Raw genomic sequence first — 16,538 nt, forward strand, 5'->3', positions numbered from 1 at the left:
GCTTACCTTTTTAGCACAGCCCAGCTGCTCTGATATTGTTGCAAAAACCCAGTTGGGTTTTGGTTCTTTTCCTTGGTGGCGTCCCAGCAGAGGAAAAACAGGCTCAGAACAGCAGGTCCAACAGCAAATGAAGTGAAGCAGATGCAGATGCAAATGCTATGAAATGAAATACAAAATAGCTAAAGAAAAACACAGATAAAACACAGCACCAATCCCCGGCAACGGCGCCAAAAACTTGATAGGCCCCGAAAAGGGTGTAGAAATTATCCCCGGTCAAAAACTTGGTGGGCCCGGAGATGTGTATAAAATTAAGCGCAATAAAAACGGGGGCCTACAGTAATACCGCAAGTGCACGGTCGTCGGTTGTAGCTCGTGCAAGTACGGGTCGATCCACAGAGACTGGGTGTGTTTTGTAGTGTTCTAACTATTTTGGGTTCTAGTTGCTATTGGGCTATGAAGCCTTTTGGCTTAAATTGGGCTTTGAGTACTAATGGGTTGGAATGCCCTTTGAATGAATTGGGCTCAGTGTCTTTTGTTGTGAACTGGGCTTTGGATTCAGTCAAGGTTCTGGGCCTTTGGGATGAAATGTATTGGGCTTGGCTATTGAACTAGGCCTTTGGTTGGCTGCAGGAAGCAGTAGCAACAACAGCAGCAGCAGCTTGGCAGAGGAAGAGAGCAATGCAGCAGTGGTGCTGCAGCAGACAACAGCAACAGCAGCAACAGAAGGGCAGCTGCAAGGGAAGTGGAGTGGCAGCAGGAACTGCAGAAAGGCAGCAGCAGCAGCTGCAAGGGAAGGAAAGCAGCAGCACTGCAAGTGTAAGGGAAGGCAATGCAGCACAAGTGCTGCACAGCAGCTGCAGGGCAGTGGAATAAGAGAAATGCAACAGAGTTGCAGCAAGCCAAGAAAAGAAGTAGCAGCAATAACTAAACAATGCAAAGCGGCAGTGCAATGCAGTGAAAGAAAGAATGTAGCAACAACAGAGTTGCAGCAGCAGCTGCAGACAACTGCAAGGGAAGTGACAACAAAACAAATAGCAGCAAAACAGTGAACAAAAGCAAAACAAAATGGAGCAAAGTGAAAGTGACACAAAGGCAACTAGCCTAAGGCAGGGGAGATGGTGAAGCTAACTTGGAGCAAAACTAAGGCACTCTTTTAGAGTGGGAAGAGAACTAGCTTGCTCATTGTCACAAGTGAGCACTAGTTTCTCCCCACTACTCAATTAACACTATGCAGCAAAGTTTTAATCTAACACTCCATTACTTAACATGTATCACAAACTTAACAGGAGCATCCTAAACTTAACAAACTTAACAGGAGACAAGCAATTTTAACAGGATAATCCTAAGCATAACAAGAGCAAACAATTTTGAACATAATCATAACATGAACATAAGCATAACAGGAAACAAGCAGGAAATTGAAACTTAACACATTAACAGAAAAATAGTAATCAAGAACATGAACTGAAATTGAGCTGTGAACTGAAAATTAACATTTTAACAGAACTTGAAAGTTCTGGATGCAGGCTAATCCAAACATACTTTTACAACACACCCATAGTTCCTATTTATAGTTTTTATAGGAAAACTAGATTTCTACAAACCCTAATTGGAAAATCCCCAAATTAGCAGGATTAGGGTTTCGAGAAATAATGAAATTAACTCACCCTCTGATGCAATTAGACTCGACCCATGCTCTGAATCGTCCTTATGCTCCCTCTACTCGAACGCTGCTCCAATTTCCTTCTTCTCTCCACTGTGATACCCTAGCTATGTTTGTCTTCTTGGTAGCATCAAAAATTAATGCTAAGAACAATACAGACACGACTAGGGAAGATGTAGGTGATGGTGGTGGTGTCCTTGTGGTGGCGGAAGTGACAGCGGCAGAGAGGGGAGGTGGTGGAGTTGCAGAGCTCTGCAACTGTCGGGTGAAGGAGATGAAGTTTTGGGGCGATGGGTTGTTTGGGTGGATAATAGGATTCGGTGCTAGGGTGTGAAGCGGGATCATCTGGTTCGATGTTTGGCGAGCTGAGCCGCTGGATATGGAGATGGTAGGTAGATCGGACGGCTAAGAGAGAAGCAGTTTGTAGCGACCGTTGGATGTGGAACACAACGAAGTCAACGGTGCTAGATTAGGTTAGGTGCTGTAGTGTTGGGCGGAATCATCGGGATTTGATGCACAGTGATAAGGTGACCGTTGGATGACAAGATGGATCCAATATGACGGCTCTCATGGAAATGGGTATGGATAAAGGAAATGGATTTGGGTAAGGGTTTTGGGCCTTGGGTATGCCAAGCCCATATCTTCTTTAAGAACAATTCTTCCTTCTTGAGCCCATTCCTAGCTTTTTGGTCTTGTGCGCAACATTCTTCGCGGCTTCCTTGCGTAATTCCTCCCGGCTTTTCACTACTTTTCTGCTCTTTTTGCTCCGTAATTCATCCAGACTTTATTTATTACCTAAAAATGCAAAATTAATTAATAAAAATATTTATTCTTGAAAACAATGAAAATACAGAATATGGGATAAAATGTAGAATTAATGCACAAAAGATGAGTTAAATGCCAACAAAAAGGGATAAATATATACAATATTTGGCACTCATCAACTGTCGGCCCTGACAGCGGAATTGGTGTAGTTACCAGGGTCGGCAAGGTAAGCAGATTAATACCTAGCCGGCTGTTGCACAACCAACAAGGTATTATGTTATCAACTTGCCGACTATGTGTTGCTGAAAATACCTTCTCCTGATGCCTAAAATCATCATAAGGTCGGCATGGTTATAAAATATGACCTTGCCGACTATATGATAGCCGGTACTCTAGTGACCAAATACCTTTCCTACGGTTATACAGAAGAAAATGAACTCCTGACGCCTAAAATCATCATAAGGTCGTCATGGTGACAAAATTTCGACCATTCCGGTCAAACTTAGTCGGCATATTGGGGAAACAAAAACCTTGCCGGCGAACTTAAAATTCAAATTTTTGCAAGTACAATTGCATTGATTGACTGCCATAACGACCAAATTTGGGCACCATCCTATAAATACACTACTTTTCTCTACAAAACAATACACAACTATTTGTATATACTCTCCTAAGCTCATATCATCATACACTCCATCTAACTCACCCAATAGCTCTCTACATACAACAATGGCATCATTTGATTCAAATGAATATTTGACAATCACCAAAGCTTGGTACGCGGAAACTCGAGTTAGACATCAGTCCTCTGTAAGGGTGGATGTCGTAACCTTTTGGGCTAGGGTACACAACAAATTTAGGCAAGAGTTTGGGAATCCTAATGGAAGAAGTGTTCAACAAGTCCATGATAGGCACCTAGTCATCGAAAATGCGATACTTGCTTATTTAGCTCTCCAACCTCGGATTTTCAGCGCTACCAACTTCAACTTTTCCATTGAACAATTTGTAAGTGTTTTTGTGGTTTATTTTACGTGATCCATGTTGTTTGATCTTCCTACTAAACACCACTAACAAATTAAGGTTGTGTTTTATTTTTGTAGCATGAAGTTGCCAAAGCGCGCTACTTGGAGGAAAAGGGGTAAGCATTCGCATTCGATGCAAGCTATGAATTCATGGTCTCCAAAATCCCGGAGTATGCCCCGGACTTCATGCAGGCCGGAGATGACTGAGATTCCTCCAACGAAGATTGATGGTTTTAGTGTAGGTTTTGTGGGTAGATCTCTATGTAAACCCTCACGAGACTGTAACTCGTCCACTAGGGTCGCCTAGGGGTTCAAAGGCTTGATGCACATGCTAAGTGCATTCGTTTTTCCGTCGACAAGGAGTTAGATTTTATGTTTCAATCAATGTAGTAAACAAAATTGCATGAATAAAGTAAATTACACCATCCCATACACTGTTTTCTGTTGGGTATAATTACAGGTCGGCAAGGTTACATTGCCGACTTTCAATAGCCGACAATGTTAGAAATTATTAGCATGCCGACTTTTCAACAACCGACAATGTTATAAATTATGTGCATGCCGACTATATGATAGCCGACATTGTAGAAAATATTTACATGCCGACCATAAGATTGCTGGCCCAAGATAGTCGACATATTCTTTATTCAAAGACCCTTCCGGCTAAAAAATGTCGACGTCCTCTTCATCAGCGGACCATGTCGGCTACACTTAGTCGGCACCCTATGTAAATGTAGACCATGCCAGAGAAACCTAGTCGGCACCTTATTCAAACGTCGGCCTTGCCGACCTTTCACATTTTCAAAACCAAAATTTTTGATCGAAATCGAACTCATAAGACAGACAAAAAATTTAATCTACTAAATTCATAATTTCAAAATTTTAATCTACTCAATTAATTAACTTAATCAGAATTTTTAGTGTTAATTAAACAAGAATATATTATCCATTTAGAAAATACAAGATTAACGGATGGCTTCTTTTACTTCAAAATGTTTTGGGTTTTGTCTCATTAGGTATACCCCAATCAAGCCAGGATAATATACTCTACTATATAATTAGATATTTAGATTAGTAAATTAATTTGTTGTAGTAGGCCATAATCTGACTTTTTGGGGTCAGCATGTCCGTAGTTCTACATCCGGCGAGGGAAAAAATCAGGCATGTTTTAAGTTGTTTGTATAACCTATTGGCTTTTACAGCCAACCAGATTCACCTGCAGGATTTAAATTTCCTATGATAGATCGGTTAATCATTTTTGTTTTGCATCTGATCAATAAAAATTTAGAAGTATCATGTCATCTTGATTTAGGTCATATTGGTTTATTGGTTAAGAATCCGGTTTTAGAATAAAGTGTAACAAGAAACCTAACATCAAGGCAGTGGGTGATGAAGATAGATCCACATGTTTCCTACTTTTGTTTATAGGTACGTATAGCCATCAAGTAGGAGAAAAGATTCATGATTCAAGCATGAATTGATCGACAACTTTTTTGGCTTATAGCAGGTCGGAGGAGCCATCTTAACTTTTCCAAGATGTTCTTTGACTATTTTTCACATCATTCACCCAATCCTCTTTGACAAGTTTTAGCACGTCGACGTAGATACATTGGCCATCCCTTGCATGATTTTTGTTACTCCATCGTGTGATCTGTCACGCCTCTCACAGCAGTGGGATTTTTCGACTCGTGAACTAGTAGGGGTTGGCTTTTTGGGCCATGGGGGTTCCACTTTTGTAAGAAGAATCAAACCTTGGGATACAGTCCATGGGTTTTTCATGTTCGTTTGCTCTTAGATGCAATGATAAGTATTTTTCTTATTGTTATCTCATGGCCATAATGATTAGTATTTATTTTAAAGGTAAAACCATTGATTGGTCGAAGGCTAAATCCATTGCATAGTGAAAACAAAATTTTATTGTGATAATTAATGTATTTCATTTAGTTTTTTATTTATTTTGTAAAGTTTTTTTTTTAGTTTTTTTTATAAGAAGAGACAGGTTACCGGTCTAAATAGTAACACAAAAATAGAAAAATGAACATCCCACTAATGTGAGAACAAGTTTTGATCAACTTGTTGTTATTATTACCCAAAGACTTTACCAGTAGTCTCGTTGTGTCCATCTCCACTTATTTGAGTTGGGTACAAGCAGATAAGCAAGCAAAAGACTGCAACGTCGATCCCTGGAGGAAAATATCTGAATTGGTTATAGTTGAATGATATATGAAAAGCAAGCAACCTATAGTAGTCTCTTTAATGTGTGTGTGACTAATTCAGAGTGCCATTGATTGACTTGAGCAAGTGCCGTTTTCAAGCCTACTATAGATTTAACGCGTTCTTTAGTTGCCTTCTTGAACAAAATAACATAACACACACAAGTAGAAACTAGCAGCCATGCACCCCCTTTCTTGACTTACAACCCTATTCTATACTCTTCTATATAAACCCCCATACGCCCTTCCTTTCTTTCTCATCAGAATCTTCAACTAGAAAGAAAGAAAATAAGAACACACAATAAAAGATCAAAATCTTCTTTCTTTCTAATCTATTTTCTTTATAACAATGGCTGGATCATTATCAAACACTAAACTTGTTCTCACTGCTCTCGCTGATGGTATCTCTCTATCTATCAACAGGTATACACACAATCCACCCCATTATGTTGCAAATATTTTTTAAATTTCTAATTTGTTCTTCATATTTATAATTTTGTTATTAACTATCTAGACGATGATTTTGTAGATCTCGAGGTATTACATCAGTATCAACACAAGCCGTTGGATCAACTGTGGTAAAAGGTGAAAAGGTAGTGAAAAAACCATCACCAGGAGGAGCAGTGACAGAAGTATCTCCTTGGATCCCTGATGCAGTTACTGGTTATTACAGACCTGAGAATCATGCTAATGATATTGATGTAGCTGAACTAAGAGACACACTCCTCAACCAGAAGACCAATCATCACTAGAAAGATCTACGCCGGCTGCCAGCAAGGTCTCATAAATGTCAGGGACTGCTACACTTATCCAGTATCGATCATGGCAAAACTCTATTTAGAACTTGTTGGCCGGGACCTATATGGGGAAGACCTACTAAATTCTGATCCAGTCCTTGTGAAGTTGTGCTTTGTATAAAAAAATATTAATGAAATCTTAAACACGTAAATGAAATCATATTAATGATTTAAGTATCTTGTATATTTTGTGATTTCGGAACGAATGAGTCTTGTTAAGTTACGATTACATATAAAAGCCACCGTGGATAGAAAAAAAAAATAACATTATCCAAGAAGAAATGAATGACCTTCCGTTCATTGAATTACGGCATAAACAATTTTGCGCTTGCTGCATATTAGTTATAAATTAAGACAACCCAATAAAGAAAAGGAAATGGTCGATCGACATAGAAGAGAAGATGGTGGGATCATTAGTTTAGCAAATTGTGATGATAGATACGTGTCCGAGAACTCAATTATTTATCAGTTTGATGGCAGAAGTTCAGCTATTCTTAGTTTAATGATTAGATCATAATTTAATATTAATAATCCTCCTAGCTAGATGATTAGGCTCCCCATTATCTTCGATGTCGCTAATGAGGGTGCCAATCTGTTTGGGGGTGTACTAATCCAAAGACAAATGATTGTTTTGTCTTATATATAAAGTGGTACACCACAAGTAATTCGGTATCCCTATTAGAAATCTTGATTATCTTCTTGTCTCTTCCAGCTCCCCCGTATCCTTTCATTTTAAAATGGTATGTCCTACTCTCTCCGTCCCTAATTAGATGGTCTATACCATAAATAAGTGGAGTAATAGATTAGTATTATTATAAGAAATATGTAAAATTTGATAGTCATATTTATATTCATTAGATAGGTGTTTTAAAATGCTTTCCAATGATACAAATTTTACAAAAAAATCCGTTATATGGTTTGAAAGATAAATCAATTCTAAATTTACTAGTAAATTTTAACTAGGTCATCTAATTAGGGGCGGTGATAGTATTATTTGTGAGACCATTTGACAATATTAGTTAGTTTTTTTTTGTTTACGTGAGTTTGTTAGACCCCTCCAACTATTTGCTATCAAACTTGGACGATTTCTTTGAGCTTCTTTTCCTATTTTTTTTTTCTTTTTTTTTGCAAAGAATCACTATTGCAAAACTATAAATTCCATTGGTTTTTGACAAAAATATCCGATTTGGTTCATCTTTGACATCCAGAAGTCAGAAGTGTGATAATTTACATACATTATATAATACAGGGTCGGTTGACACTTGACAGTAAATATTGAGAAATGAATTGGTAAAAACCTAAATTCCATTGATATATGACCTTTGATTGGAATTCTATGATACTGACCTTTATTATGTGGTGATAATTGTGTCACTCGTTGACTTTTAGTGCTTATGATATTGATCAATAAGCATACAACAGATTGCACCGTCGATCGCTTCAGAAAATATCCGAGTTGAATGGTATATATACCATATACGGAAAAGTAAGCAATATTATCCGAGTTAAATGTACGACTATTTCAGAGAGTGCCACCTATTGATCGACATGGGCAAGTGACATTGTCAATCCCTACATTGTCTTTATGAACAACAAATTAACGTAATGCAGTGATGCACCTTATTTCCCACCACATTTCTCTTCTTGCGTTCTTCTTTCATCGATAAAGAATTTGGTGTGGACCGATCAAGTCATTGGTATCCTTATATGAAGAATTTGTCATTGCGCTATAACAGACTTTTCTCTGATCTACATTCTTTTTCCTTTCTATATCAATGTAAGAGCAAGTCTTATGGTGGAATTCAAGATATTCTAAGCTTAGAAAAAATGTTAAATGCCAAATCTAATAGTTTCCAAGTTGAAGACATCCATTTTTTTTCTCAAAATATGTTCTAAGGTTTCTTCTAAGAGGGCTTGGAATCCAAGTAAAAGCAAAAGTCCAAATAACGTTTCAGTCCGGTTGAAGTAATGCTGGAAACATCCATCACTAGACCTGTTACAATTTTTACAATTTTTTTCAAATTTCTAACTTGTTCTTCATATTGATAGTTTCGTTATTGTTTTTTTTAACCAAGGAAAGAACTTATATTAAACATGAGTAATTGATACATCACAATTTATGTAGGGAATTAACAAAGGAGGTGGATGAAACCACCAATCCCCACATAGATTATGCTTATAAGCTGCCTTCGCTATTGCATATGCATCTTTATTACCAGACCTATACACAAAACTACAAGACCAACCAGGATTAGTATTACATATGTTTACACATTTTCGTAGAAGAGGCATACTCTGCCAGTGAAAAAGAGAAGATTGTTGTTGAAGAAAAGAACAAATTCCCAGATTATCAGATTCAAAAATCACATGAGACCAACCATTTGAATCTGCCAGTTGCATAGCCTCCAACATTGCCCATGCTTCGGCCTGTTGAGCGTTACTAGCTCTTCTCAAGGCTCCCCTTCCCATGACATATGCCCCTGTAGAGTTCCGAATTGTAATTCCAATACCAGCTAACAAAGAACTAGAATTATAAGAAGCATCGATATTAATTTTTAGGTACTGCAAAGGAGGAGGATCCCATTTATGATGTAAAAGCTTATTATGAACATTAGGATGATTGTAGTTAGCAGGAGAGTTTCCTAGATGATGCTGGAGAATGTATGAATTGACCTGATGGACTACAGAGTTATGGTTGGGAGTGGTATTGTTAAAAACAACAATACATCTAAGCTTCCATATGAAATGCATGATGCACATAACTAAGTGAACAATCTCAGGGGACTTCTGGATATTGATGATGGAGTCTTTGAGTTTCCAAGTCTGAATCCAAGATAAGAGAGAAGAGTGCTGCAAAATAAAGTGAAACATATGAGGTAAAAAATACTGCCATATTGCCCTAGAGAAGGGGCAATGAAGTAATAGATGGTCCAGATCTTCCATTTGATTGTGGTTGCAAAGTACACAGTGTAAATCAACATTATGCACATGGGTGAAAATTCTTGCTTTGACTGGAACAACATTGTGAATAGCTCTCCACAGGAAAATCTGAAACTTGTAAGGTACTTTCAACTTCCAAAAAGATAACCAAAAATGTTGAGATAAACCCATGGAGTTATCTGTTAGGATATCTTTATCACATAACATCTTATAAGTTGAGGCAGTAGTAAAAATACCAGTGGTTGTAAAGGGCCAGATTAATTTATCCTCTTGATCTAACTGAATGGGAATGGTTAAAATGGAGTTAACCTGATCAGCTGTAAAAAGAAGGCGAAGAAGAGACACATTCCACTGTTCAGTATCAGTATCTATAAGATCAGAAACCAACTGGTAGTTAGAAATATTCAAATCTCCCCAGTCCTGTACAGCAGAATTCAGAGAAGGAATCCAGTTAGAAGTCTAGATGTTGATATGAGCACCATTACCAACTTGCCATTTAGCATTTTTCAACACAATCTCGAGCCCGGTAGAGATACTTTGCCAAATACAACTTGAATTTAAGCTAACCGGAGGAGGGAAGAAACGCAGGTCATGATGAGGAAAATGTTTACCTTTCAATAACTTCTCCCATAAAGCATCTTGGTTATGTAACAATTGCCAAGCTAGTTTCGCAAGAAAAGCTAAGTTATAGTTACTTAAATTTTTAAGTCCTAAACCACCTAGACTTTTAGGTAAATATACCTTTTTCCAAGAGATGTACTTTTGAGAACGTGGCTTGATGTAACTGTTCCACCAATAGCTTCTCTGAATTCTTTCCATTTGTTGAAGAGTTGCTTCAGGTAGTTTGAAAATCTGCATTTGATACATACCCATAGAGATTAGAACAGAATTAACCTGAGTAGTTCTTCCTGCTTGATTCACAATTTTGCTCTGCCAGCCCTGCAATCTATTATTCATTTTATCAATAACCCCCTGACAGTTCTTATGTATGGATCTATGCAGCAGAAGAGGTATACCCAAGTATTTTTCGCCAAGTCCCATAACTTTCATACCAAGAATACCAGTGATATAAGACTTATGAGCATTAGAAGTGTGCCTGCCAAAAAATAAGGTTGATTTTTGCATATTTATTACCTGACCTGAAGCTTGTCCAAATATATGAAGCAAGTGTTGAAGCTGCTTCATTTGAGTAGAATCAGCTTCCAAAAATAACAAACAATCATCCGCGAAGAACAGATTATTAATTGAAGGGCAGTGATGATTAATTCTAATCCCTGAAAGACAACCGGGGTCCACATTAAGCTGCAAAAGTCTAGAAAAAGCTTCCATAACAAAGAGAAATAAAAAAGGAGACAGCGGGTCTCCTTGACGAATACCCCGAGTCGGAGAAAAAGTTGAAGAAAGACTGCCATTGATAAGAATGGAAATATTTGAAGTAGAAATACACTGCTCTATTAAACTAATCCAATCATTATGAAAACCTAATTGCCGAAAGATGGAAAGCAGAAATGACCATTCAACCCTGTCGAAAGCTTTCGACATGTCTAATTTCAAACCAACCAAAGCCTTCTTAATCTTTTTATGTTTCATACTGAACAAAATCTCATGAGCAATAATGATATTGTCATGGATATGTCTTCCTGCAACAAAGGCAGTTTGAGTGGGGGAGATAATATCAGGAAGAAGGGGTTTAAGACGGTTAGCTAAAATTTTAGAAATAATTTTATAGCTAACATTGCACAGACTTATGGGTCTATAATCAGCAGGAGTTTTTGGGTTTGAAATTTTAGGGATTAAAACCTGATAAGTATGATTGATGGCTTTGAGCATATGTTTATGAGTGAAAAAGTATTGAACCATGGAGATTACCTCAGTGCCAACAACATCCCAACAATGTTGATAAAATCCAGCTTGGAACCCATCATTTCCCGGAGAAGCCCAAGGCTTGATTTGAAATACCACATCCTTTATTTCTTGAGCATGAGGCACCTGGATAAGGCAATTGTTCTGTATTTCTGAAACACAAGGTTGAAAAAGCTGCAGAATCTCATTATTAATCTGAGGTTTAGAAGAAGTAGCAATATTCTTAAAATGGTTTGTAAATATAGCTTCAATATCACTTCTGCTTTCAAACCAAATGCCCAAGGGACCCTGGATAGAATTGATAGTTGATCTTCTCTTATTGTAATTGACTATCGAGTGAAAATAAGAAGTGTTTCTATCTACTTCAAGAAATTTATCACCTGCTTTTTGCATGAAGATTTCTTTTTGAATCAAAAGCCATTGCTACAAGGAAGAGCTAAGATGCTTAACTTGAGGATTAGAAGAAGGCAAATTGCGGTCATAGCAAAATGGTAACTGCTTCTGAATATTTTGAAGGTTATTCTCGATGTTTCCAAAAGAAAGTCGTTTCCATATCTGCAGCTGAGTTCTGGTTAGTTTTAATTTACTAGAAAACTGAAACGAAGGAGACCCCGAAAATCGATGCTGCCAGCTGCGTGCAATAGTATCAGTACAAGAATCCATTTTAAACCAACACTTGTAGAGTTTAAAAGGAGAATGTTTTGTAGCAGAAGGAACTGTATGTAGAAAAATCGGGCAGTGATCCGAAGCAACAGGTACTAAATGTTGAATATGTGCATTTGTGTAGAGGTTGATCCAGCGATTATTCACTAAAGCTCTATCTAGACGAGCAGAGACATGATCATCTCCACTACGATGATTTGACCAAGTTGTGTCAGCTCCTGAGTAACCTAAGTCAATGGGACCTAGTTGCTGAACAAAATTTCTAACATGTCTAGCATGATGAGGATGAGTGACACTAGAGCTATGAGTTTCAGAGTCCTGCATGGTGAAGTTTAAATCACCAAGAAGAACCCAAGGAAGATCAACAAACAAATGCATATTAATAAGATATTGCCACTGATTAGGATTTTCTGTATCATCATGAGCACCATACATGAAGGTTATCAAGAAATCCATATTATTATCATGAGTATGAACAATAGCATGGATAGTTTTAGAGGTTGTATGCATGATTTCAATATCAATTCCATTTTTCCAGCCAAGAGAGATACCTCCAGAGAGACCCAAAGAGGGATGAAACCAGTAATGAGGATAATTAGTTTTAGAAAGATAAAATATCATATTATTAGACTGAGCTTTGGTTTCACACAAGAAAAAAATATCAAGGTCATTGTTGGTCAAACAGAATTGAAGATAATCACGGGTATGAGGGTTACCTATACCTTGACAGTTCCAGGAAAGAATTTGCATGACGGTAATAACAGAGAAATTCAAAGAAAGACTGCAAGAAAACAACAAAAGAAAAAACAAAGCAAAAATGAATAAAGAAGGATACAATCACATGTTGCCATGCATCAGTATGATTCTGTGCATTATAAGCAGAGGCTGCAGCAATGTCCCAAACATTATCCATGGCTAAAGCAGTGGTATCATCTTCAACAGAGACAATATCATCCACTTGAGAAGTAACCACATTGTCATTCAAATCAGCATCAGGAGTATGCGGCTCAGAATTTATAACCAAAATAGGTGTACGACGATATCTTTTCTTAATACCACTAGTACTAGCACCGTCACTAGTCGTAGGATAAGATGGTCTCAAAGAAGGAGAGGTCTGAGCTTGATTGTGATATGAAGAGGAAGCACCAGAACCTGAATCAGTGGCCGAGAAGATTGAAAGGCGCATACCATCAAAGGGTCTAGGTTGTTGTTCAATAGGTTGTCGTAGTCTATCACGCCTCTGAGATCCATGTTGTAGAAAGAGTAGTGCTTCTTGCTCAGGATTCCTTTGAGGAGGAAAAATTGGCTCTACAAAACCAAAACCACGAACAATTTCTTCCATCTCATGACGGGTATGAGCCATATTAGCACAGTCAACCTCTTCATGATTAGGAACTTTACATTCAGGACAAAGACGATAAGGCTGTTTCTCGTAAAAAAAACCAATCCACCTAGTTACACCAGCATCATTAGCAGTAGTTATACCAGTAATAAGGGGAGTGTTAACATTAATGAGAACAAGAGCTCTATACTTAGAGGATGTAGGAGGGTTCACACCATCTGTTTCTATAACTCTAACTTCCCCAACAATGTTACCAAACATTCGAAGAATATCAACATAGGTGAATTCAGGTAAAAGATATTTATACTCTAACCAAAAAGGAGAAACCGTAAAATCCAGTAGATGATAATCCATAGTGGGATTCCAATCCTTTAAAACAATCAAATGACCATCAAGGTTCCAAGCTCCACCAAATAAAATTGCATCTTTATCTTCTGAAATTTTAAACTTGATAACAAAAATATTTGGCTCTAAACCACGCACCTGGACAAACCATTGATTGTGTCTTCGAAGATGAGGCCAAATAAATTTAGCTGCACGTTCAGCATCCTGCCAAGACATAACCCCCGGAGCATAAATCTTACCAGCAAGACTAAACTGCCAATCCCTAATTCCATCTAAGATAGCAGTGTTAGAATGCATAATTACTCTTCTCCTAACAGGATCTTCACTGATAGAAACACTTTCCATTTGGTGAGCAATATTATTCAAAACAGGACGAGCCATGAAAATAAAGAGAAAGAAGATGATAACAAAACAGAAGAGGGTATGAAGAAAGAAGAAGGTTGTGAGGTGGGTTTTATAAACAAAATATGAAGGAGGTGGCAAGAGGTAAAAGGGATAATTATGGGTTAAAGGTTTAAGAAATTGGAAGAACAGATAAAAAGTTGTAGGATTCAAAGCTCCTCATGGACCTCAGCCTCACCAGTCACAACAGTAGAAGATTGCTTGGGCCCAATTTTCTTCTTCTTCGACACCTACAAACCAGTACACGTTCCAACAAAGGCTCATTTTCTCCCTCACTTAAAAATTTTTCAACCAAGGAAAAAAAGGGGGCAAATAGAATATAGAATATAAGAAGAAACCGTACCTTGGCAGTAGCAGCACTCTTCGGAGGAAGGGTAGAACCAGAACCCTCCTCCTCATCTCCATCAACGACATCAAGAACGTAAGGAAAATTCATGCACGCAAAATTCAGACGCCAAGGACAAAAATCTCCATAACGAGCAGGAGGAGTTTCACGAGGCTTGCTGTTTTCAAAAGGACGCCAACCGCGCGGTCCAGGAATCCAACCGTAAGCCCAAGGGCCAACAACTTCAATGACAGTGGCATGCCACTCATAATCATGATCACGCTTAATCCTTTCACGAGCAGGAAAAAGTTTCCATTTAGCAGATCCCTCGGTGCCAGGAACATACTTCAGCTTGGCATCGCTCACCTCGCTTAAGAGACGAATTTCACCCCGAGGAGCAGCAATGTTACGAAGACTAACACTCCACGGTTTACAGTTCCTACTGTTGACATAATCCCCAAAGGAGCTATTAAAATTTTGAGGAGTGTACCACTCTCTCTCAGCAGGATTTGGAACGTAGCAGGTCATCATCGTCTCCCCCTTGCTCCGCAGATAACATTCCTTCAGTGCACGAAGATAATTCCCAGACAATTGCGACACAGAACGATTATGAGTGTTTGTGGAAGAACCTTCACGACCAGCCAGCGCATCATAATAAAAGGAGTCACCCGACTTATACAGGGGAAACATGAGACCCGCCTCGAAGGCTCCAACCGTAGTCAACAGATGAAACTCATCAAACTGATACTTTGAGATGAGTTTGTAAGTGATATCATCATCAGGGGCATAGAAGCGAACCTCAAAGGCTTGAAGCTCATGTTTTTCCTTGAACATCTCAAGGTCAATATGCTTGAATATGACCTTCTTCTTACCAACTGAAACGCTGCGTATCACTGGGGCAGCCTCTTCCTCGTCTACGGAATCTGACGTGAAATATTTAGTGGGACTCAATTTTGAAGCCTTCCTTTTGGAAGGAAGATTTTTAGGCGGATCAACTTTCAACATAGTATCCTTGGAGTACTTCCCCTTGAAACAAACTGTTGGAGGAGGCGACAAAGGATTCTGTAGGGGCACTGAAGGAGGATCCATGGAACGAAGAGGCGTAACGTCCAATGTTTCACTACGAGGAGGAGGAGCCTGCGTACTCCTAGAATCATCACGAGGGGAAGCCTGCGTACTCCTAGAATCTTCACGAGGACGATAAGGAGCGCGGTTAACAACGTACCTAGACCCAGAAGGACCCTTCGGCAGATCCCCTTTCTTAGTAGGCAAAGCCTTCATACCAGAAGAAGATGAAACCATATGACCACGAGGATCCGTTTGCGAAGATTTAGAGGAACCTCCCCCAAGTGGAGATATATCAGAGTCTCTACGTGGAGAGGATCTTGGCGGACTAGACGGCGGGGTCTGGTAAGGAACCCGCGGACGATCAGACATAGCTACGAGGAAGCACAAAAACAGGTTAGAGGTGAATACGAGGGGGCCACCAAAGATCAAAAAACCAATAAAATTGACAGTTCATCTTAGCCTCTCCCCAAAACCCTAAAACTAGAGAACAATCAATCAATCGAAATACTGGCCTATTCACTTTGTAAAGAAGAATAGAGGCAAGCATATATGCTTCGACATATGTGTTCTTCATCACAAAGCAAACAAGTTACAGCAGCAGAAGATAAACAAATCGATACAACAACGGAAGATTGACAAACCAACAGCAGAAAAAGTGAAAAAACCCCATACCTATATAAAAGGAATCCACAACATCACAAAGAAGAAGACAAACACCAACAAACGGGCAAGGGGCAGAAGAATCAGAAAGAATCAGGAGCAGGGCGTGATTAATGCTAGGACAGGAGCAGTTAATAGCTAGAGAACAAGGGGAAAGAACAAAAATCTCTGAAAAAAATGAAGACTGACAGAAAGAGAATGAAATTTATTTCTAAATTTTTTTCACATGCTCTCTCTTATTTATAAGCTTGGGAGAAAAACCATAACCGTCCCCTCCCTTTAAGAGAGCACTTATTGCATGGGGTGGGAAACATGCCCAAATATTTAGGGGAAATTATTAGGAGAGAGATGAGGAATATGTGACGTTATTTTTCTTCTAAACTTCCACTAACACCCGAGTCAGAAGAAAAGGGGAAAATTGTGTGTATATATTTCACCATCAGCCATGTGTTTATGAAGAAACACGTGGA

The 16,538-nt window shown here is 38.6% G+C and overlaps 1 protein-coding gene across 1 annotated transcript; it reads left to right on the forward strand.

Moving 5' to 3' along the window:
• The first annotated feature begins 5,826 nt into the window (after nt 1–5,826).
• LOC113355170 (late embryogenesis abundant protein Lea5-like) lies at nt 5,827–6,679 on the forward strand. The gene is made up of 2 exons (XM_026597960.1): nt 5,827–6,086; nt 6,193–6,679. Exons 1-2 carry the CDS (start codon nt 6,013–6,015, stop codon nt 6,413–6,415), a joined length of 297 nt encoding a protein of 98 aa, XP_026453745.1. The 5' UTR covers nt 5,827–6,012; the 3' UTR covers nt 6,416–6,679.
• The last annotated feature ends 9,859 nt before the right edge of the window (nt 6,680–16,538 follow it).

The sequence above is a fragment of the Papaver somniferum genome, chromosome 3, assembly GCF_003573695.1.
Source record: "Papaver somniferum cultivar HN1 chromosome 3, ASM357369v1, whole genome shotgun sequence".
Taxonomy (NCBI): domain Eukaryota; kingdom Viridiplantae; phylum Streptophyta; class Magnoliopsida; order Ranunculales; family Papaveraceae; genus Papaver; species Papaver somniferum.

Coding starts and splice junctions, on each gene's coding strand:
- LOC113355170 (XM_026597960.1), top strand. CDS start 6,013: ATGGCTGGATCATTATCAAACACTAAACTTGTTCTCACTGCTCTCGCT. Junction 6,087..6,192: donor ATCTCTCTATCTATCAACAG/GTATACACACAA, acceptor ATGATTTTGTAG/ATCTCGAGGTATTACATCAG.